Source organism: Elgaria multicarinata, chromosome 3 (assembly GCF_023053635.1).
Source record: "Elgaria multicarinata webbii isolate HBS135686 ecotype San Diego chromosome 3, rElgMul1.1.pri, whole genome shotgun sequence".
NCBI classification, from domain to species: domain Eukaryota; kingdom Metazoa; phylum Chordata; class Lepidosauria; order Squamata; family Anguidae; genus Elgaria; species Elgaria multicarinata.
In genome coordinates, this window is record NC_086173.1 from 2582949 (window position 1) to 2606360 (window position 23412).

At 50.4% G+C, this 23412-nt stretch overlaps 1 protein-coding gene across 2 annotated transcripts in view; it reads right to left on the reverse strand.

Moving 5' to 3' along the window:
* LOC134393990 (alpha-2-macroglobulin-like protein 1) overlaps positions 1-23412 on the reverse strand; it is a 69313-nt gene that overhangs the window by 2452 nt on the left and 43449 nt on the right. Inside the window, exons 19-36 of one of the 2 annotated variants that reach the window (XM_063119069.1) lie at positions 20864-21008; positions 17637-17862; positions 16639-16765; positions 16108-16229; positions 14142-14193; positions 13588-13671; positions 12842-13018; positions 12512-12593; positions 11410-11566; positions 9841-9915; positions 9224-9380; positions 8128-8288; positions 6197-6412; positions 4745-4866; positions 4434-4524; positions 2509-2577; positions 2210-2312; positions 111-152 (exon numbers count right to left, since the gene is read on the reverse strand). In XM_063119069.1, coding sequence (XP_062975139.1) covers positions 111-152; positions 2210-2312; positions 2509-2577; positions 4434-4524; positions 4745-4866; positions 6197-6412; positions 8128-8288; positions 9224-9380; positions 9841-9915; positions 11410-11566; positions 12512-12593; positions 12842-13018; positions 13588-13671; positions 14142-14193; positions 16108-16229; positions 16639-16765; positions 17637-17862; positions 20864-21008 — 2208 coding nt within the window. Of the gene's footprint in view, positions 1-110; positions 153-2209; positions 2313-2508; positions 2578-4433; positions 4525-4744; positions 4867-6196; positions 6413-8127; positions 8289-9223; positions 9381-9840; positions 9916-11409; positions 11567-12511; positions 12594-12841; positions 13019-13587; positions 13672-14141; positions 14194-16107; positions 16230-16638; positions 16766-17636; positions 17863-20863; positions 21009-23412 lie in introns of those variants that run through there. The other variant, XM_063119070.1, reaches the window with a different exon arrangement.

Below are 23412 nucleotides of genomic sequence, written 5' to 3' on the forward strand. Positions count from 1 at the left end.
ACTGAGCCAATGAATGACCATAGAAGGGAAGTGGCCCAGTATAAAGAAAGCAGCAAGTCCACTGGCAGATAAATCCCAATAATGTAGAAGTAACCCCATTCCGTCCTTACCTTGGCTGCAGGGAGCATTATATTCAACAACTGTGTTGTCCTCTGAGTGAGAGAGAAGTATTTCGGGTGAGATGAGTCTGTTTTGATGCCACCTTTCAGCCAACAGCCTCACCCCACCCCACCCCAGGCAGCTTACAAAAGTTAAAACAAATACATCATTCAAGGCAAGCACTACAATATAGAAATTTCCCCAAACTGGAGCACTCCATATGCATTGGACTACAACTCCCATGAGTGCAACACATCAGGAGGGAACCAGGTTGAAGAAAGCTTCAGCAACATACAACTGAAAATAAAAGAGCAATAACGTCTTTCACAGAGAAAATTGCGTTTCCTTACTGCCAGTTCTCTGCACCGGCTTCTGTCCTTCATTACTTCCTCTTTCCTCCTGGAGAGGGAAGAGGAAGTAAACAAAGACCACGTGGCCCATTCAGGGGCTGCTTTTATCATGCCACTTTTCCTGCACACAGCAGGAGATTGCGGTACATTCCGTTATAAAAAAAAAAAGTTGGATTAAAAGGGGTCTATTTTGCGATGGAAAAATGAGTGGAAGGAGTGGGAGGCACACAGGAAGCAGACTCTGGCCCCAGCTAGACCCAGCTAGACCTCAGAGGGAGAGGTGTCGCGCCCACCATTTTTTTTAAAAAAAAAAAAGGACAGGAGGGCACAAGCACTTGTGCGCAAAAGGTAAGTCCTTTCTTTTTTTTAAATAATCCCTGCTCCCCCCACCCCACCCCCCAATGGGTGCAGAGCTTCTGAGGAGCTCTGTGCCCTGTGTGCGTGTCCCGGCTCCTCCCGAGGAACCGCTAGGAGCTGGGACAAACCGCAATGCCCCGCCACATGTTCTGCTTTCTCAGGCTCAGCCCGAGACCACGGAAAAACCGGGCCTAAAGTGGAGGGCAAGATCCCAGGGCAAGAGAGGGATCACCCCTCCCTGATCCCGGGATCCCCTTTGCGTCATGTCGACGCACAGGGACAATCCCAGATAAAGCCCCGTCCATCTAAGGCCTCTGTCTAAAGGACATGCCAACATCCGTAAATGGGCAGTAGCGAGCTTGTGAGGAAACGCTTGTCTGATATGCCCACTATCCAGAGAGTAGCCACAGTAGTCTATTGCAGCAACAACAATGAAGGGTCTTGTGGCACCCAGTCTTTAAGGTGCCAAAAGACTCTTTGTTGCTTTTAAAACAAAAAACTTAAAACAACGAACTCGCCCATCCTCCCTCCTAAAAACAAGAAGTGGTCCCAAGAAAGTGCAAGAGACAGCCTCAAAATGGCAGCCACTCTCCAGGCGACAACTCCTGACAGAGGTCCTGGGCAAGACGCTGGTCAGAGCAGGTGAAACGCTAGCCCTTGAGGGTTCTCGCAATCTTTCCCCCATGCGGATGATGTATTGATATGCGGACGTGCGTGCCACTGCATGGCTTGGGCAGAAACGGACACCATGTTTATAGTGAACATATATGACTTGGATGTGGCAATGAATGCATAAATCTGAATCCATTCATACAGTGCACACCCGCTCCTCAAATATTGGCCTGAAGTGAAGTCCTGTTACACTTCCATTCGTTTCAATATTCCCAAAAGGCCATAGGAAGGGAGGAAGGCAGAGAGCATCGCTGAGGAAAGAGGCCAGCCTTTTCGGGCACCTGGATTTCGGGTTCTTACAGGCAGGCAGGTTTGAGGGGGCCCTGAGCAAAGTGCCTTCTGGTTGGCCCCCGCCTCTATTGAGGGGTCATGGCAGTCTTACCAGGCATCTGTGGTGGGCAGCAATCCACCAAGCATTGTTGGCTGGTTGAGAATAGCCTTTTAAATTTCCCACAATCCTGGAGTGACACCATGTTGAGGGCACTGAGGGGACAGCTAGGCTGAGTCGCCTGGGGCTGCTTAAAGCCCAGAGCAAGGGTCAGCAGTGGACCATGCCAGGACGCTGGGGTTCTGGCAACTGCCCAAGGATGCCAGGCGCTAGCCCTCGCCCTGAGCACAGTGCTGAGGAGCCTGAAGAGCCCTGGCAAAGAACTGTAGGGCCTAAAAGGCAGGACCACAGAGCAATGAAACACACCTGCATACGGATGGGGAGTAACCAGGAAGGCACGTACCTGGGTGGTAATAATCATAGACTTTCACTGTTGCTGGCTTAAGATCTGTCACTTCAAAAGACTGCTTCACAGAGAAACTGTAGTTTTGAACGGTGTTATCCAACTAAAGAGAGACAGAGTTCTCATATCAATGCCCGGCTTTTCTCAAATACAGACAACAACCGTATTTCTCACACCCACTTTTCCTTGCTGCTTAGAAGACGGACTGTCATCTGGCACAAATGCCCTCAAACCTCCCGCTCCCCGCTCTCCAGATCCCAGCTTCATGCCAAGCTGATGGAGATCTCCATAGCTCTTACCTGATCCAGGTAGATTGTGATCTTGAGGAATTTACCTTCCAACTTCTTTACATGGGGGTTTTCTTCCAGCTGTCAGAAAACAGAGCAGGACAAGGGTTAGGGAACATCTTGAATATGATGCTCTTCACCCTGGCCATGAATTGCAACCAACAACGGTGAATTCGTGCCACATGCAAGGTGAGATCGCATGCAATCTCAGGGATGACCAACTCATGGGTCATTCCTCACAGCTCCTGCCTCTCTGTGGCCAAATGTTTTGCTAGACAGGCTTGAGTCTTGCTCACCCTATCCAAACCTGGCAGGCGCTCCAGTTGTGAAAAGTAACAGGATGCTCAGAGGCTTCTGCCCAGGCTTGTGGGACACTTGCAAGGGGCCGTTGCCATCAGACGTTACTTGAGGCCTCACATACATCTGTTTTTTTGGTCTCAGCAGCACCTAAAGAGACTAATCTGCAGCTTAGCCACATCTATCGCATCTTGAACTGAGAAGGACACCTTCTGGGTTGCCAGCAACACTTCTGGCAGGTGCCCTTCCCAGGTAAGACTACGCAGAGGCCTTTGGGATGGCAGTGAAATGCTCTCACAATCTCGTTTTATTTAGTTTGTTTACACTCGTCCTGCATATCACTGACTCTGGGCACCTGGTCAGTTGTCAGCACTTCCACGCAGCCTCGCCAAGAGCTTGGTGTTATCAGCATAATGATAATGCCTGATTATAGATCTCCTGGGGGGAATCCGCACGTCGTTCTCAGGGTGCTTCCATCCGCCCCCAGGGCACCCCGAAAACGATAGTGTAACTTGCCTTTGGAAGAGCTGAGGAAGAGGCATCCTTGCCGCCGCCGCCACCCAACTCCCTCCTCGCCAGCCGGCTTGGAGAGCTCAGCCGAAGAAAGTGGGGTGGAGAGCAGAAGAAGCTCTCCACCCGGCCTTCTTCCCCCGAGCTCTCCGTCCCAGCCGGCGAGGAGGTCTGTGGGTGGCGGCGGCGGCAAGGATGCCTCTTCCTCAGCTCTTCCAAAGGCAAGTTACACGATCGCTTTCACGTCGCACTGGGGTCGCTTAGAAGCGGTCTCGGTACGACGTGCGGATTCCCCCCAGATAACCTGACTCAGTGGTTTCATTGTTTCCTTTTTTCAAATGCCTGTAGGATTCTGGTTCCCTTAGAAAATGTTTTTATACCATGAGATTGTGTATACAGATGCTTAATTTCAACCCCTCCCTGCTTATGCCTAGAATCTTCCTTAGCAACAGGGAGTTTCTTTAAATGTCTAAACATCCAACATGTATTTAGCTCCTTTTTGTAGAGATTTGAGGACTACTTTAAGTAAAATCACTTTTTAATGTGTATTTTATATCATGGTTTTATACTGTTTGTTTTATACTTTGAGTGGTTTTAGTTTTTGTGAACCGCCCAGGGAGCTTCAGCTGTTGGCGGCATAAAAATGCAATAATAAATAAAAAATAAATTTAAAAAAAGCAGCATCCTTGGATAACAAGGGATGACAACAGTAGATCATAGTTTGTGGTGACAAGTGTACAGTTTAAGTGTTCATTTGCTGTTGATGAATGCTAGAAATCAGGAATGGCATAACCCTTGTCCACTTCAGTTTCACTCCATTTCCCCCCAACCGTACAACTCATATAGGTTTTCATGTTCATTTCTCCCGATATCAGCATTTTATATGCAATTTTGTCTAGTACACTTTCTTCTGTTAGTTCCCATAACGCAATGCATTTCCATCCACATTTCTGATTGGCAAACTCTACAGCAAAATTCAGAAAAGTGTGAATATTGAAGTAGTACTTTGTTTCAATTTGCCAATTGGTTCAGAACGTGCAAATTAGGCAAGCGTATCCCTGTCCCTAACAGAAACGCATCCCTGCACATGACTGAGGAAGGACAAAAGATGGAGGTCCAGACTTTCTCACCCTCCTCAAAGATTTCTGCACAGCAACGTATCCTGACACCATGTCTACTTCTATTAGGGCCATGTTGCTTGTCTTTCGTTTCCCTGTGTAGCTGTGGGAAGATGCAAAGGGAGTTTCAGTAAAGAAGGCAGTTCTCAAAGTTCTGGGAATGATGGGACTCCCTGGGGAACTTTCCTTGCAGGCTTTGGATAAGGCTCAGCTGGGAAGAGAGAGGTGAGCTGCAATCCTTATTGCCCCTAAAACCTCAGGGGCTACATTTCTCCAAGTACTGTTCTCTGAGATCAAGAAGCAGCCAAGGTAAAACGCCATACCTCACTTGTAGATGGATATCAAATTTTTTCCTAGAAGTCTGGTTGCATTCTTTTGGGGATGTCTCCACACTCAAAGCAAAAATGTTGTTCTTCTTAGGTAAGTAATTATGTCGAAGGGTGGTCTAGGTAGGAGAAGAATGTTATTGTATTCTCAACTGCAGCTGTCTTATAGACAACAAAATTGAGTGCTGTCTTTCGACAGAGTTGCACTTTTCTATCCCTGCCGGTCTCAAAGCTAAATGGGCAGTCCGATAGGCAGAGACCTGGGGCTTGTAACCACATACCCCATGCATCTCCTTATATAAACACCTTATACCACGCCAAGCCATTCACTTGGTTCACACCCAACAGAGTCACCTGAGGTGGCTAAAGGGACCCTTTCGTTTCAGCAGGAAGGACTGAACGATACTATTTCTCCAGTGACTGAATGTGAAGGTTAGACGCCTACTGATAGGCAAAACACAACTTTACTGCTAGCAGAACTTGTGAGAGAGCAGGGACTGGTTCCCTATAGGATCCTCTAAGCTTGCTGCAAGGCAGTTTAGCATGAAAGAGGAATGAATTAAGCCTGGTCAAATTACACTTCTGCTAACTTGAGTTGCTATGACATTCCCACACCCTTTCGTTTGCCCTGAACGTCATCCGTTTGGAAGAAAGCATTCATAAAATAGAAGCTACGGAACATGGGTTTGGGCAGATGTCTTCTTGCTCAACCCACATTTCTCTCATGGCTATGTAACAAAGATTCAGCATGGTTTGTCAAATTTGGTAAAACAGGATGGTTTGCTATGGATTGACATAGGCAAGAAAGGCCTCTTAACTTCTTCTCCTTGTTTCTGGATGAGGATTTCTCAAACAAATCTAGAGAATACTGTGAAGAGGCTTATTGGTATTCCCTAGTCATGATGACCAGATCACTACTCGGACTTGGCTCTAGGTAGATGACATCTTGGATTTACAACGGGAAGAAATGTATTCTTGCGCAACGAACATATTTTAGTGCAGTTGTGACAAAGATATTCAAGGGAACATGTAATATCAATACTCTATTGTTCACTTTCATCCATTTACAAGAGTGACTTTGTATCTCTATGGAAGTCGCAGGACAAGTATTTGTCAAATACTTCCTGTTATTGGCCTTGATAACATCCCATGGCAAGACCTTCCACCTCCTCCTACTTCTTCAAACATTGCTATAGCCTATCTACTTTTCATTGGATGTTACCCAGGTATGCTGTTGGTGGGCAGGTCAAACATGGATTCTCCATCCATTTTCTCAGTACTGCTCATGGTCTGAGATCCCCCCAACCCCCATCCATCCTCTCTCTGCCCTGTGACTACCGCAGCAGAAGTTGCCATAGTCAACTTCCGCTGAGAATCTATTCCTTCAGATCCTCCCAGAGGATTAAAGGCCAGGCTCACTTGTGCCTCCATTACTGTCCACTGGCTCACCTGCACATACACGCAGCCATTCCCCAATACCTCGACCTTGTATAGACCGGGCACCTCTGGGAGTGAGGCCTGCTGCAGTACCAGCCGGTTCTTCTTGCCCACATGGAATTCATGCTGGAAACCCCCAATGGATTTCACCAGCACCTTTACACCGTCGATCTCACGATACGTCAAGCTGGCATACTTGGCTAAAGCCTGCAGGGACACCACGGTGTCCTGGGGACAAGGGAAAAGTCATCTTGGGTATGGTGAGGTTGCATCTCCCTCCTTTGGAGCCATGAGGTGGAAACCTTGGGAAATTGTGGCGATCACTCTCACAGAGTCGATGCATCCAGCCCAGAAAACAGGCTGAAGAGGGGCTTGTGAGCGGTCTGAGCTTGAGCGCACGTCTATGTAGTCAGGAGGCTTAGCAAATGATGCTTCAACTTGGCAGTTATTTGAATCACAACTTCACAGAGGCTTTCAAAAGATTATTAAAACCTGCACCGTCAAGTGACGGCCTGATTTGAAATGTAGTGATTTTGGTCCCCAGTGAACAATTCACATACGTGTTTCACAACACCTTCAAAGGCAAACCCCCAGCCCTCAATGCACATTGGCCCAAAGAGATTGTCCTGAAATAGATCTCATCTCTTATGGGTATCAATCAGTACTAAAATGCGTCTAAAATATTCACTTCTCTGTTCTGTTACAGACGGAGACAGTGGTAGTTTTCAAGAGAACGGAAGATGTCAGGACAGAGGCAGAAGGCACTGGGAGGTGTGAGGAACACCTTCGGCGCAAACAGTGTTTTTAATAGGGTCGGAGGCAGCAGGCAGCAATGCTTCTATCGTGCTACTGTCAATTCTCAGACAGAAACTGCCAACTCCAGTCTGAGATCCGAAGCAAACCTTCTATTTCACCATGGCACAAACCCGGAAATTTGATAGTCGTGGCAAAAATAGTTTAATGATACAGGTATGAAATAAAAGAAACATGCAGGACATGTTTCGGTATTACTGGAACAATTTAGTATTACTGGAACACACACACTCACCCATCATCATCATCATCATCATCAGACTGAGGAATGCATCTAAAGCAGTTTTTTCTTTCATGCAGGGATCCTGCATGTCCCATTCTTGGAACAGAATGTTTAGTCTTTCAGGTGAGTTTCTACATCAAATCCCTTGGCTGGCCATGAAGCTAAACACAACTTTTGCTTATCAAAATCTGTTATTTAAACAGCTTCAGTTCAGTGTACTCGTCTGGATGCTCGGCCCAATCACAAATGTCCCTGCACATGGAAGGCTAGCTCCCAGCAGGGAAGGCATCTGCAGGAGGACTGTCACATGACGGAGAATCCAGACAGGTGGCTCCTTGCCCCCACGGGCATCTCTGACACGGAACAGTCCTGTGCTGGGCCTTCCCAACGCCCTACTTAAAAATTAGATCCCGTTTTCCAAATGCTACTTCTCTTCATGACTTTTTAAAATCCCTGCCGTGGTTTGTGGTTCTGATTTTGTGGCTCAGCTTGACATGAGGCTCATCAGCAAGTGACTTTCAGAAAGGAAGAAAAAAGGTTTCATCATTTTCTGCGTTCATTTCATATGGAAGATCATTCAATGCTCTGCTGTGTGTGGCCTGTTCACTGTTCACATTTACATGCAGAATTCGTCACCATTACATGCAGAATTCGTCACCATGACTGGCCCTGTCAGCCAGTGCATTCAATTTCGTGTGAATTTCGTGTGACAAGTTTCCGTGGCCATGCCATTTTCTTTCCTTGTCCACAACACATCCAAACGCCAACATAGGGTTTTTAATTCTTGTGAACCTTCCAGAGAGCTTCGGCTATTGGGTAGTATAGGAATGCAATACATAAACCACAAGATTGGCTCCCGTCTCCTATATGGCCCTTCCCCCCGAGGAAAGACCCGTGGCCCTGTTACCTGTGTAGAGGAAAAGCCTCCGTACGAATTCTGTTCCCGGGTCAGGGCACGCACAATCTGGGAGGCGTACGTGATGTCATCTGCGGACACCTCTGACGTGGAGAGGTAAGCCAAGAGGACGTAGGCGCTTGTCTCCGTCTCTGAAAAGGTTATGGCTCCTTCTACAAAAGAGCAAGCAAGAGTGGAATGGAACTTCATGGTGTGCAGAACAGCAAGCCAGCACTGGGGCTCATTTCCACTCCCTGATCCCATAGTTACAGGTCCATGTTCAAAGCACAATCTCCGTTCTATGGAGCAAGAAGGCAACCTCCCACTTCAGGCTCTATTTGACTAGCCAGCGTGGCTCCCTTGGCCGCCCCGGCAGCCAAACAAGAAACCCTCTGAGGTGTGCAGTCCCATTTTTAATGGGAAAAAGGCTCCAGGATAAGGGAAAGAATGACCTTCCACCTCACCTGACATGGACCAATTCGTACCTTGTGAGTCACAGGTTCGAACGGAGGCCAGGCTTGGGAAAAGCCAGCTAGGGGAATCCCATTCCAGACTCGGTTTCCCTTCTTCCAAGATAATTCAAATGAAATATTCAAAGCACTGGACCATCACAGATTACAGGAAGACTAATTGTCACCTTGCCAGAAAATCTTGCAGCCAAACAGTGAAATGACTTGGCCACAATGACCAATTGATGTAAGCAGGAAGAAGTGTGTGTGTGTGTGTGTGTGTGTGCGCGCGCCAAAAGCCAGTCCCAGTGGTCCCTACTTGGTAGACCCAACCAGAGCCTTACACTGGAATGGGACAGACACACCTGGCTATTTATATGGAGGGAAGAGGAAAATAACTCTTATCTAAATGCCTGCTCTAACTAATCTTGATAATTTTGGAGTCATGTTTTTCTGTTTTACAGGGACTGAAAATGACATGAATTGACATGTGTGTTTCAGGAATCAGGGCAGCTAAGAAGGTGCTCAGAATTCAGCCCAACATCTTCACTGGAAAGGGCTGGTACTCCGAACGGGGAGGGGGGGAAACCAGCATGAGAAGCAGGCTTACAAAATAGAACAAAGTATGTTGGGATTCTGAATCAAACAATTCCTCCTACCTGTTTTGATCGCCAGTTCATCTAAGTCTTTCAGCAGCTGCTGCGGCGTCTCCCCAGCCAATGTGAAAACATAAGCCAACATAGCCTTGGAATAGGCATCGCTCACAGAAGTTAAGTTCTTCTTAAGGCAGAGTAAGGCATCTTGTACCATGGAATGCTAGAACACACACACACACACACACACTTCAGGTAGGTTGCAAAAAGGCTATCATTCCTAAGAGACATGGGCCCATTGATATATATGCTCTTAACTACTCTGATTCGTTGTGATGGGTGGGATAAAAATCTGCCTAACAAATCTTTAGTCAGGAGTTCGTAAATGTCGGTCATTCCTGTGACAAGCATGGCGATGGTCACTCACTCTATGGATATCCTTCTGTACCAAACCGTAAGACAAAATCATGGTTGTGGGAACTTGCCTATGATCTTTTCCTTGCTTTGGTATCATAGGGAAAAATGCCTCGTAGACGGCAGTCTGCAGAAGCCTGCCCAGAAAGCCCATCCTTCGGACCCTGGATTAACAAGGGACTGGGGAGGCCCCAGAACCCCGCCGCAAAGTCAAGGAGCAAGAGGCCCCTTGCGTTCTTCTCCACGCCAGAGCCTAAGGGAGGACTTACGTTCTTCTCCACGTGGGCCTCCAGCAGTGAGGCAGTGACATAGGCCGTCAGTGAGAGATCATCCTCCACGCCGCCCTGCGCAGGAAGACAGAAAGCCATGCCAGAAGGCCGCGAGAGCCCGTTTCCTCGCCGTTTGGGAGACCGGGGGGCTCAGGCCTCGCAGGGGGGCATTTTCATCAGCGGTTGACTCTGGTCAACCCTCGTTTCCAAAGGCAGCGAATGTCAAGGCAAGGGGCCTTCCTTGCCCCGGGGACATGTCCACAAGTGGTGGCAAGGAGACCTTTCGGTCAGAAATGGGCCACTGGGGAGTGTGGTGAAGGGAGTGCAGAACGCAGGAAAGAAACGCAAGCGTACGGAGAATCCAGTTCAGGCCTTAGCCGAGAAAACGGCCAGAGAGGCCCTTGGGTTTCCCGTGCTTTAAGCCCAAGCGGAAGGCCTGGGGGCTGATTACAAGGCCATGGGAAGTGGCTGCCTCTAGCGCTGGGCCTCAGGGCAAGGAAGGGCGGGAGACTCTCCAAGGCGCAGACTCCCCAAGGGAACGCGCTTGCACAAACACCCTTGAAGCGCAAGGGCGCTGGCATGAGGACTCCTAGGGGGGTGCTGCCCATTTCTGTGAGGACTGGGCGGAAGAACTGCATGCTGGGTTGTGCCCCCTATTGGGATGGGATCCAACTGGCATCTTCTGCCACAGGCATCGCGCTCCTTGGGCCAGGCGGTTGCCCCTTGCCGCTACTCCGCAGGCGGGAAAGAGCCGCCCCTCTTCTTCCGCAGCAGGGATCCTGCCCCAGGGAGGGAGGGAGGGAGGGAGGGAAATGCCGGGGGGTGGCCCTCCGCCTCCACTGCTGACCCAGGCGCTGCGAGAAGGCAGCCCGCTTCCTTCTGCCGCCTCCCAAGATAAGTCTCCCCTGCAGCTCCAGGGCGGGGGCCCTGCACGCCTGCATCCATTGGGGGACCCGTGAATTGGCTCCCAGCGGCCAGCCCGTGCGACCGGCTGAACCCGGGACCGGATTTAGGGGCTTCGTGCAGCCTTCCCAACCTTGGGCCCTCCCTGTGTTGGACTGCTGGCGAGGAGCGATGGGAATTGCAGTCCCAGCCAGCCGGAGGGCAGCAGGTGGATTAGCTGACTGGGCTTTTAGGCGGAGTGCCTGTGAATGGATGCCTGCGTTAACCACCAGGGAAAAGGGTGCAGTTGCTGAGCTGGGAATGGTGTCTCATGGGTGGGTGGGGGCAAGGGCATTCCTGCCTCTTCCTTTGGGTGACCGGTCTTAAAGATCGCACGGTCCAAACATTGATTGTGCACTACCCTGGAATCCAAGCAGAGCAAAGGGGCGTTTACAGTGCTTTCAGGGGAGGAACAGGAACGATGGGGAGTGTTGGGTTAATGCGCTGGGCGGATCTCCTCCGTATTCCCACCAACGCCAGGCGGTTTCGGTCGCCTTTTAGCACTCTCAAGGAGCGGCGTGTTCACGGTTTGGCTAATCCTTGCAAGGGCCCTGGAGGGGTGGCCGGCAGCACTACCGTTATTTTCATGGGAGCACAAGGCTTGCCGTGCCGACAGAAGTCACACACCTTCAGGGCGTTGTTGAAGAGCCGCCCCACGCTTTCAAAGCAGCCACTGGGACGCTGGTGCTGACTCAGCCATTGCAGGGCATCTTGGACGTGCTTTTCGTCAATATAGACATAGGGCTTCGCCTGGCCAAACGCCTTAGCCACAAAAGCCGTCAGCCTGCAGAGCCGGAGGAAAAGGAGAGAAGGCAATGCAGGATGGCAAGCAGCTCCGGTCTCAGGTTCGAGAAGGGTGGGACGGTCCTACAGCTGCCGTAGGACAGTGCTCTGCCGGCAGGACGGCACTTCCGCGGCCTGGTACACCCGTGGAAAGCTCGGCAGGTGTGAGTGTCCCGGAACAGGGCAAGCCCATCTCTGCTCCAGGTCTAGGGCTGAGTCAAAGGGCACGCCCTGCTTCTGTCAAAACTGCCAGGACCAGCTAAAAGGATCTCCCACGTTTTGCGAAACTGGCAGGTGGGTCTGCTCTGAGAGTCAGAAAGAGAACCACTGCTGAGCCAGGAAGCCTGGCCTTAAATTCATCAGGGGGTTCATTTGACCGCAGTGGCCCAATCCGACTGGCTACACAGCAGTGCAATGTCACCAGGTGGGCGGGCCGCAGCCTGCACGTGGCCCTCGGCCTTGCTTTATGTGGCCCCCAGCAGCAACCCCACCCCCAGCGTTTCCCATTCCCTCCCAGACTTCCCCATGTCAGCCACCACAAGGAGAACGAAAGAAAGGCTGTCAGGCAGGAGCACACGTGAGCTCAGAGGTACAGCAGCCCGAGCGGCACGGCAATGGAACCAATGACCTGGGGAGGTCGTGGGCTCTCCCACACCAGAGGCCTTCAAGAGGCAGATGGACAGCCACCTGCCAGGGATCCTTTGAGGTGGATCCCTGCCTTGAGCAGGGGGTTGGGCTCGATGGCCTTCTAGGCCCCTTCCAACTCTACGATTCTATGGTTCTATGAGTAGCATGGCGTCCTTCGGAAAGACGCTCTAGCTGCCACGCAAGCTGGCAGGACTTAGGAGCTGGTGGTAGACCCCCCACGGACCCCCCTCAGCCCCATTGTATGATGGCTCCACCCAGCAGATCGCCATAGCAGCACCTGACTGGGACCATTACTCACCAGGTGTTGCCCTCGCTATCACGCTTCCCAAAGGCACTGTAGGAGCCATCGTCACGTTTGTAGAGCAGCTGACGTTGGTACCCTGCAGGAGACGGGCGGGGGGGTTAATGTGGTTTTAGTGGGATGAACCTGTTGGTTGCCTGGCTTCAGTTTCCTGTCCACTTTCGAGTGAACATATCGGGAACCAGTGGGCTGCAGGTCAGTCGGGAAGGCACTACTCAGTCCTACTCAGTCCCTTCAGGTGTTTACAGCTTTCTTGCAGGTGACGTGCCTGACCCAGCAGCCCTCTCTCTGTCAAATAAGAGCGGGACAGAGGAAGGCCCGACTCACCGCTCTTCATGTATTCCGTCCCCTTCTCCTTGTTCTCAGCGGTCACCTGGTTGGTCTTCTCCAAGTACTGCAGTATAAAGATGTTGGGAACAAACTTGGCTATGTTTTGCTCACCACAGCCAAAGGGCATCTGAAGCAGCTGGTCTACATTTTGTAGTGCAGCACCCATAATGTCTCCTGAAAGGGGGAAAACGGAGGAAGAAAACATGAGAGTCCTTCTTCCAAACAACTGTGGAGAATCCAGAAACGTAAAGTGATGTCAAGGGCTCCCAGGGCAGCCCTTGTGGAACTGCACGCAGTCACTCAGGCCACACAGGCCTGGTGCCAGCGCATGGCACCCATGAGCAGTTGTCAGGGAAACTGCCTCCCCTTCCCCATGCCTTTGCAGGTCTCGCCCCTGAGCCCTGACCTGGGCCCTCCACGTCTTGGTGTGCTAGGCGGCTGGGTCTGGGAGCCTCCGTTTCAATTTCCCACGGTGCCCCAGTGTGACAATCTGGGGGGGGGGGCATTGTTTCTGTCCTAACCGGGTGCGGGGAGAGAGCACTGCAAGAGCAGGGTCTCCTCCAATCCACACACATTCGTGGAGTGGTTCTTGGTTAGGTGGCCTTCTTCAGAACCAAGGGCTTGCCCCATGGAGCCACGCTTTCAGCCTGTCAGAATGGCCGCCAGGAGCTCTCTTCTCTCACGGGGCCAGGGATGGGGCGGTCGCCCTGGCCGTTCTTGGCCAATGGGTGCAGTTTCCTCACCAATGGTAGAGATGGTGGCTCGGCCAGAGCCCGACACCACATCTCCTGGCAGCTCCAGGGAAAATGCATCCAGCACTGCGTCCCCTGTGGGAAAACCAAGCCTGGGAGTTAATAGAGGTTATTTCACTCATCAGATTGCTGCTGCCGTGCAGAGTTGTCTAGAGATGGTAACGCCACTCTTTGCAGGGCTTTCTTCCAAGGGCTCCAGGCAGGAGGCCTTCTAGTCACCCTGCCCGGCAGGACAGTGTGGTCCCATACTGCCAATGGGGGGCTGAGGCTGAGCAGCAGTGGCTTCTCTAACAGCGGCCCACGTGAGGACGGAACCAGGAACTTGCTGGCTCAGGGGACACGCACAGGGCCGCTCTGCTCTTTCGCCCGCATCTCCCGCCCCCAGAAGGTGGGGAGCTTCTTCGGTGCCTTGGCATTGTGCTAGTGCCCCCAAGAAGGGTTATGCCCCCAGCTGAAGGAACTCTCCACGTTCTCTCTGCATTGTGCTCTCTGGGGCCCTGGCACAAGGCAAGCAGTCCTGCGCACGGGTCGCAGCCCAGCCATACCTGAAGAACAGAGGAACACGTTGTGGGTCTCTTCTTCAAGGACGCCTTCAGGCTGTGGGAGGAAAAGCGAGTCCTGGGTTGCTGTGACAACATTACAACGCTTTCCGTGTTGAGTTTGTATTAACGTTGAGATGTGTCTGATATGTAAGTGGGAGCATCTTGCGTGTGTTTACATAGGGGCAAAGCAGACAGAAGGGGGCTACCGGGACGAGGGGAAAGCCCCGGGGTGGGTCCGCAGTGGCGCGAGGCCATTTATGTGATGCAGCAGCCATTACGGGGCCATCCCAGGGCTTTCCCCCAAAGCTACGAACTAAAAAAGTCGGGGACTGACCCTGACTTTTTTCTCTTGGAGCGAGGTGACGCCGGCATCTGCTGTCTGCCGCCTTGCTCCGGAGCTGCTTCGGAGATGTCTCCCAGCCAATGGCGACCCCTGATTGGTCACCATCGGCTGGACAGGGAGGAGGGAGAGGAACAGTGAGCCGAAAGGCCCACTGGAGGCTGGGACGCCTCCGTGCATTCTCCGGGAGGCTTTGGAGAGCAAGGAACCCTGATGGTTAAGTTCCACTTATTCAGATTTCAGTGGAGAACTGAACTCAGAAGATCACCGCTGGGCTGAGATTGGGGATCAAAGGGATAGGAAGCCCGGGCTGGAGGTAGGGAGGAGGAGGAGAGAAAGGCAAAGGTCACCCCCATCCGGTGGCGCGGCAGAGAGGCTCCTCTCTCACCTCTTTTACAACTCCCCCACCCCCGCTCGCTACTTCACATGAAGACAACGCAAGGGTGACCATACTTTGGAAACCAAAAAAGGAGGACAGCATGTCCAGCCTCCAAGGGGGCGCATCCGCAACCAGGGGGACGTTCCCACCCAAACATGGCCTTGGTCACAGGTTTGATTTCACAGCACACCATTAAGACAAACCTGTTCTACATAACAGCTTAGTGTTAAAATCACAGAAATAAACAACAAGTGAGACATTCAATGTATCTTCACTCACTCCTACTTTTGTAGCTTTTGCTGTACTCTGAAACTTTTGTTATACTCTGTGTGATACAGTCTCCCCTTCCCTCAAATATCTTTTCTGACCGCAAATCCCTCACTGGATGACAATAATCTCACCTTCCCTAACATTTAACACTCTTTCCCCAATCACTTTTCTCATATCCATACTCACAGATTCAGCACACTGCTACCACTGAACAAATGAAGCAGCTGACAAGTGCAGAAAAATCTAGCACAACAAACTAGCCAACTAACATTCAGAAATAGTATAAAATACTATTATACTGCAAATATTAGCCATGGAACAAAATGGACTACAGACTTATTGCAGTCACTTCTCAGTAGCACCTCTTAGCTTGTTTCAACTTCTGGTTTATCAAAGAGAACCTCATTGAAAAAATTGTCATTATACCTCTGGTTCATTAGCCATGTAAACAAGACCATGGTCAGTAGCAATACAAAGAAAGGTCAGAATGGACGCCCATTATCACAATACTAGACAAGGATCTTTCCCTCCTTTTATCCAAATAGCTCCTGAATGTGCAGTGAACAGAAACCCCAATCAGGGACCCAAAGAAACCTGCTCAAAGAAACAAAGATTTCAATAAGGCCTCTTGAATGCCTCTAGGGTGGGGGGTGGGGGCTGAAGCCTGTGGTACAGGGAGGAAAGCTGACCCAAAGCGGAGGCAGATGGGGCGCAGGGCAGTTGTCCTGCCAGGGGAACGGCTACACTCTCCCCTGCTCAATGCCAGGCCTCCCGATGGAGGGCAGCTTTCGTTTTGGCCACAGAAGAGGAGCCATCTTCCTGGCTGGCCTGGTCTTCGCCCCAGAAAGACAGAGGCGATGCGAAACCCTAAAGGCAGCACGCTCCTTCCCCAGGCATCCAGAGGAAGTGGTCCCAGCCCGAGCCCTTTAGGAGAGATCCGCCGTCCTGGCGCTGTGAGCCAGAGCTGCCTCCACACTGACCTTGACAAGCAGGGCTTTCACCACCGTGTCTGAGCGGCCTCGGGCCGGCGCCACGGATATCTGGTTGCCGCACAGCTCTTGCGTCTCTTCGGCCTCCGTGGTTACCGAGAGGTTGACCTGGCCTACAGGAAGGAGGAGGGGGTGGAGGTCAGCGAGCACGAGGCGAGTGGGAGCGGCTGCTGGAGCCGGTTGGAGCAGGGCCCCGTGGTGTGTGAGCCCTTCTCCGCCACGGCCACCCTGGCACCGCTCTGCGGGACGGATGGAGCGGACACAGCAGCAGACGTCCAGGTGGACGGACACAAGAACGGGGCGGAACTCAGAGGGCTGAGTGCCTCTTCAGTGGACTCCAAACGCACACAGAGAGACGTATGTCCACGCACACACACCAGCCCCCAGGTCTGCAGCAACATTAGACCCCCTCCCAGCAGTGGTCCTATTTGGGGAAGGAAGGGGGAGACCCGTGGAAGCCTCGACATCCCACACCTACCCCCCCACCCTGCCCCCCCACTCCCTCAGGCACCTCAGGCTCACCTAGCTGGGTAGCGGTCACATTCCAGGAGAAGGTCTTGGCCTCATCTGCACAGAGGCAGGTGGTGAAGTGGCACTCTGGGCAGGGCTTCACCTCCACGTCTTGAGACTCCAGCAGGTGTACTCTCACCTGGAGGATGCAAGTAAGGAACACACACACACACACACACGATACGGACCAGGCGGCTAGTCCTGGGCACGTGGCAACCATTTGGGGGAAGGCCCGCTGCAGGTGAGGGTTAGGATCCATACTGAGAACCAAGTGCCCATGACTGGGGTTGCCACAGCTGGTAGAGACAGGGGGTTGGGTGGTGTGGAGCTGGGCCCAGTGGAACCTCAGCGGGCAGGCTGCCCTCTTGCGGACTGAGCCCCACACTTGAGTCAGGAAGGAACTTCTCCCCAAGTGAGATTGGCTCCTGACCATTGGTTGCCTTGCAAGTGGATGATCTGGCTATCTAACCAGCCCCCCTCCAGGAGTTTGAGGTGTCTGGACGCACCCCAAGTGGTTCCTCTATCCACTGTTTGTGGCACGTTGTGGTCTAAATTGTATGGGTTAAAATCCGTGCGTAAAAGGAGTGGAGCCAGTAGATGGGTGCCCCATACGTGAGCCGGGGAACGGACCTTTGCAACTGTATGACTGCGTTACAGACATTTGAGGGAGAGAAAACATCTCCAGACATAGACATGGAGTAGAGGGACAGGAAGCAGAAGCACCGGGCACTTCCCCTTCTCCTCACTTCGGGATCCTATCAAAGTGACACGTCTGTATCTTAGTCCATGGCCGTTTACGGACAGGGAGCTTTGGCATATTTTCTGGGGTGGGGTGGGGGGAGAAATTTGGATGTTTCAGAGGAGTGCAGACACAGGAAAGACAGGGCACTTGTGAGTCCAGTCCCCCGGCTTCCACCTCCGTCATCTCCGAAGCTGATCCTAGGATTCTCTTTCTTTTTCTTCTTCTGGACACTCAGGAGGGTTTTTGCCTGTTCTAAAAGGGCGCTCACCTGGATACAATCCTTGAGGTAATTGAAGACAGTGGCCTTTAGCTGCAGCGTCTCTCCACGGACCACAGAATACGGCAGCACCAGTTCAACGAAGAATGGCTTGAAAACCCTGAGCGTGGCCGGTTGGGAGAGTCCAAAGCCAATGTCCGCCACACAGAAGGCATTCGCGTTCCAATCCGTGATGGTGTCTGGAACCGTGACTGAGTGAGTTGCCTTCCCTTCCTCACTGAAGAAAAGGAAGCGAGGTTACCCCTCAGTTCCAAGATAACTGGAAACCAGAGGGCTTCACCACTAAGGCAAAACCAGCATTCAGCCAAGGTAATCATCAAATGGTTAGTCAAAGGATGCTACAATTAAGTATGAGTTTTACCAAGTCTCTAATTCTCCTGTAGGTTTCAGTCAGCATGGCTGGACATGTTTTTTCCTCCCAATGTCATTGGTGTTCATGAACACAACTGTAAGCCTTTATATTGTGAGCCTCAATTATGGATTGCATGAATGTTTTATTTTAAACATGTTATTCATGCAACAGCCCCCAACCTAGATAAGGATGGTGACATATGAGAGAGGGCATTTTCCTCTCAGTAATCCAGATCTCCTCTCCACAACAGCTATTTGCTGGCGAGATCACATTACGCCAGTCCTTTTCCAGCTTCATTGGCTGCCAGTCCAGGTCCGGGCCCGATTCAAAGTGCTGGTATTGACATTTAAAGCCCTAAACGGTTTGGGGCCAGGTTATTTGAAGGAACGCCTCCTCCCGTATGTACCTGCCCGGACCTTAAGATCATCTACAGGGGCCCTTCTCCGTGAGCCCCTGCCAAAGGAAGTGAGGCAGGTGGCTACTAGGAGGAGGGCTTTCTCCGCTGTGGCACCCCGGTTGTGGAATGAGCTCCCCAGAGAGGTCCGCCTGGCGCCTACACTGTACTCCTTTCGTCGCCAGCTGAAGACCTTTTTATTCTCTCAGTATTTTAACACTTAATTTTAACATAAATTTAAATTTTACTGTTTTAACTCTGTATTTTAATCTTATATCAATTTTGCTGCGTGGTTTTATCCTGGTTGTGCTTTTTATACTGTATTTTGTATTTGTGCTTTTAACCTGTTGGTTGTTTTATGATGGTTTTAATTTTTGTGAACCGCCCAGAGAGCTTCGGCTATTGGGCGGTATAAAAATGTAATAAATAAATAAATAAATAAATAAATTTGTAATGGGATGGAAGCTCAAATTGCAACTGATACAAACAGCAGCTATAGGGTAGGACCAAAATGTGCATGTGGGGATGTTAACCCCCTTCACCCTTAGGCAGCTGTCTGAATTCAGATTTCCACCCCCCTGCATAAATTATATTAAATAAATAGAGCCATGCATTTACTAATTGCATGAATGCGATCATCTCTATTTTGCTCCTTAGTGAGTACTACTACTGTCATGCACTATGAGCACCCTGCTTTAGAAAAACAGGGGAAAGATAACAAGATTGAAAATGTCCACCAGTTAAGGATGAATTATTCCCCTTCTTTTCTAAGGGTGTCTCTACACTACACATTTCTGGGTAGACCAGATGTAAGCTTATGTGATCTGACTGATGTCTGGCCTACAGAAACATCTGGGAACTGGTGTAGGCACTCCTACTCATATGCTTGCATTATTCCAAGTGTACAAAAAAGCGACAGGGCAAAAAACCCAAAACCATCCTTTTGTGTGACCTTCATACTGGCCATTTCTGGATTGAGCTACTCTCTCTTTGTGTCTTCTTCTGAGGATGATTGGGGCCCCACTCTCTAATTCAGCCTGTTGCCCTCCAGAAATTTTGGGCTTCAACTCCCACCAGCTCTAGCCAGAATGCGTGATGATCAAGAAGTTCTAGGGCAGGAGTTGTAGGCCAAAACATCTGGAGTGCAACAGGTTGGGGAAGGTTGGTCTAATTCATAATTAATTCTGGAAAATTGGGCGTAATTATGGATCAGGGCTCCACACTCAGAAGCATGCAAAGGACTTGGCAACATCTGGGCCTAAGTCTACTCTCCATAACATCATGGCCTATGATCATGGCTGGGCAGAAAGGGGGGGCAGTGGGGGCCAGTTGGCATGGGCCTACGATTTTGAGGGGGGCTACTCAATGGTGCAAGAACATTTGAATGGATTAGCAGTTTTGAACATTAACATTGATAAGGCAAAGTTGCTTGATTTTTCTGTTGTTGATGATGAATTTGCCCAAAGAGAAGCACGTAAAGCATTTCTGAATGTGAAGAAGTGATGTCTTATATACATCTTGACTAAAAGTGCTTGCCATTACCTTTTTTTATAAATCGTTCTGGTTCATATGTATTTAGAACTGATTAAAAATACTTAACGACCAGTTTGAAATGGGGCCTACATTTCCCATCTGGCCCGGGCCTATTACCAGCTTTGCCCAGCCCTGCCTATGATATATCGCACCTGTTTTGGTTCAGATGAAGCCAGGGCTGGCGCTACCATAGAGGCTACTCAGGCAGCCGCCTAGAGTGCCAAGGTAAGGGGGATGCTGAACGGCACACCTGGAAGCCGCTCTCCCACAGCGAAGCCATGCCCGCCCGCTTCGGCCAGGACGCTGGGGCGGGCGGGCAGCTTCGGAACAGCGCGCCCGGAAGTCACTCTCCCAGAGCGGCTTCCGGCCGGGCGTGCTGTTCCAAAATCACCCGCCCGCCGGCCCCCTCACCCCAGCGTCCTAGGCTTCGCTTCGGCTGGGCGCCCCCCCCAGCTGAAGTGAAGCCAAACCCGCCCCCCCCCCCCCCCCAGCGTTCTGGCTTCACTTTGGCTGGGTGGGCGCCCAGCCAAAGCAAAGCCAGAATGCTGGGGTGGGGTAGGGGCGGGTGGCTTCGGAACAGTGCACCCGGAAGTCGCTCTCCCAGAGCCGCTTCCGGCCGGGCACGCCGTTCCGAAGCCACCCCCCGCCCCACCCCACCCAGCATCCTGGCTTCGCTTCAGCTGGGTGGGCGAGATGGCACCCTGCGCCCAGGTATGCTGGGGTGGGAGTGTGAAAGCAGCACACCTGCCTAGGGCGCAAAATAGTCTGGCACTAGCCCTGTATGAAGCCCTCTATGCTATCCCAAGCTGAAAGAATGCTGGACATATATCAAGTCAAAGAAGACCCCCCCCCCAAAAAAGGTATCCTTTGGGCTACATGGCAAGATTTATCTGCGTATTTATTTATATGCCTTTTAGTTCCGAGCAGAGTTTTACTTACTTGATGGGGACCAAATTCCAAACCCAGGTCTCTGGAAAGTATGTCCTGGGTTTGGCTTTTTCTTCCACCGTGGTGCCTGAATCAAGAGTTTGAGGTCCACTTTCAATTACAGCCACAGCCATAGGTAAGTGAATACCAGAGAGGTCTGTAGGAAGAGGGGGGGGGGGGCGGAATGTAAATCTGTGTTGGCAATGATGGGGTCAATCACCACCAGTATATTTGGAGACAGGAGGGGGCATAACCAGAGGGCGGATACTGCTAACGGAACTTGTCAACAGCAAATTTCAATGTCCAGTAATCTCAGGATGGAATCCAGGGAAGCGTTAGCAACAGGGGAGCCCTAATGCTGGACTCTAGTTTAGTGTTACAGGAAGGAACGTGCTTAAGCCTCAGGCTTGCGTGCTCCGCCCTCCCCTTCCCTCCGGTAATAAATTTTGTGTAATGCATGGTAATGTCCTTATACGGTTTTAGATCAGCCTTCGCCAACAAGGTACCACGTGTAGGTGCTGGACTACAACTCATATCATCCCCGGCCAGCATGCTGGTTGTGGATGGTGCGAAGTGTAGTTCAGCATTTCTGGAAAGCAGCACATGGGGACGGCTGTTTTAGACCATGGCTAGCCAAACAGTAGTAGTATATAGCACCCCTGGGTCAAGCATTGCAGACCATTGGCTTGGTTATGGCGTAGAGTCAGGCCTACAGTCCTTCCTGCATCTTTAATGCTTCACCGACACATGCTTTTCAGCTCGTAAATGACACCAAGGCACATGGGTGAGGAACGTAAGCAGGTACTCTGTAGCATGGACCAGGGCAGCACAGTCTAATAATACTTGACATATGGTAGGGCTTGCCAGAAAGGTTGCCCACCCACCCCAAATGTTTTACAGGTCTAATTGAGATCTTCCTTTTTAGCCAAGATTCTGGAGGCAGGCGAAGTTTGTGTTGAAAGTTCTGGTCAATTGCTTCTAGCTGTACCCATTAAAACTCTTTGGGTCCTTTATTCCTGTTGTTGCCATGATGAAAAAATGTAATTTGCTTTAATATTTTAGTGTTGTTTTACGATTGTCATATACTACTCTACATACTTTGAAAAAGAAAAACAAGGCGAAAGTGAAAGTCAATGAAGTATATTCATTTTTCCATCATTATATAACGCTTTGCATTTTCTTCCTGAAAATCAGGCTTCTCTTACTGAGATATTGCATTTTACCAGCATGCATATTACAAGAGCCGTTTTATGAATGGGCAACTATTTCGTGACAGTGCCCACAATATTTTTTCATAATTCTAAATGTGCCCACAGACCCGGAAAGATTGGGAACTCTGTCATAATAGTACTTTTCAAATACTTAAAAGGTTGTTACACAGAGGAGGGCCAGGATCTCTTCTCGATCCTCCCAGAATGCAGGACATGGAATAATGGGCTCAAGTTACAGGAAGCCAGATTCCGACTGGATATCAGGAAAAACTTCCTGACTGTCAGAGCAGTACGACAATGGAACAAATTGCCTAGGGAGGTTGTGGGCTCTCCCACACTAAAGGTCTTCAAGAGGCAGCTGGACAACCATCTGTCAGGGATGTTTTAGGGTAGATTCCTGCATTGAGCAGGGGGTTGGACTCGATGGCCTTGTAGGCCCCTTCCAACTCTGCTATTCTATGATTCTATTGGCTATTGTTTGTAACATGACTGGTAGTGTGTGACACACAACCTCTGTGCCTCAAGCCTGAACCATTTTGTAAAGATTTGTTTGCATTTTATTTTAGGTTTACACCTTTGTTTTAAATTTGGACTCTAGTCTGGGATTATTCATTTACTTATTTCTATTTCTTTGGAAACTCCTGCTACATTGGGGAAAATAGCAGCCTGTTTTTTCTCCTTGCAGCAAATTTCCCGTTACTGGCACTGAAAACAGATTTGCGGGAGTGTGGTGTAAAGGCTAGAACGACGCTAAAGGGGTCTCTTCCTCAAAGTGGCAGCAGGCTGAGCACTGCAAAGGGTGCTGATAACAGAAAATATGTGTATCTCTCCAAAATTTGAGGGTTATATGATAGAGCCATCATTTCCCATGGCATTCACAATCATCCCACAATCATCTCTGTTCACAGATTTTACATGTTTGCATTGTATAATGCTTTTGATACTTGCAAAACCTTTGGACCAGAAATGACACTGACATTAGTTCATCATGAGCAGTCTTCCCCAACCAGGTGCCCTCCAGAAGTTTTGGGCAGCAACCCTTATCATCTCTAACTGGCTGGGGCTGATGGAAGATGTAGCCCAAAACATCTGGAGGGCACCAGGTTGGGGAAGCAATTCCAGGGCAATGATGCTTCTGCCATTCCATTTTCAACTCTTCAAAAGTATTGTCGGTCTCCAGCCAAGAACTGCTTCCAGGCAGAGGGCTTCTAGTGCCATGAATTCAAAGGCATTCTGAAGCTGTTCAGGCTCTCCCTCCTTAATAGATTTTCTATGATAAGAACAAAAGCAGAAAAAGTGACAGGAAAACATTGGAACTAAAAATGGAATACATAAAGTTCTGAACGCCCT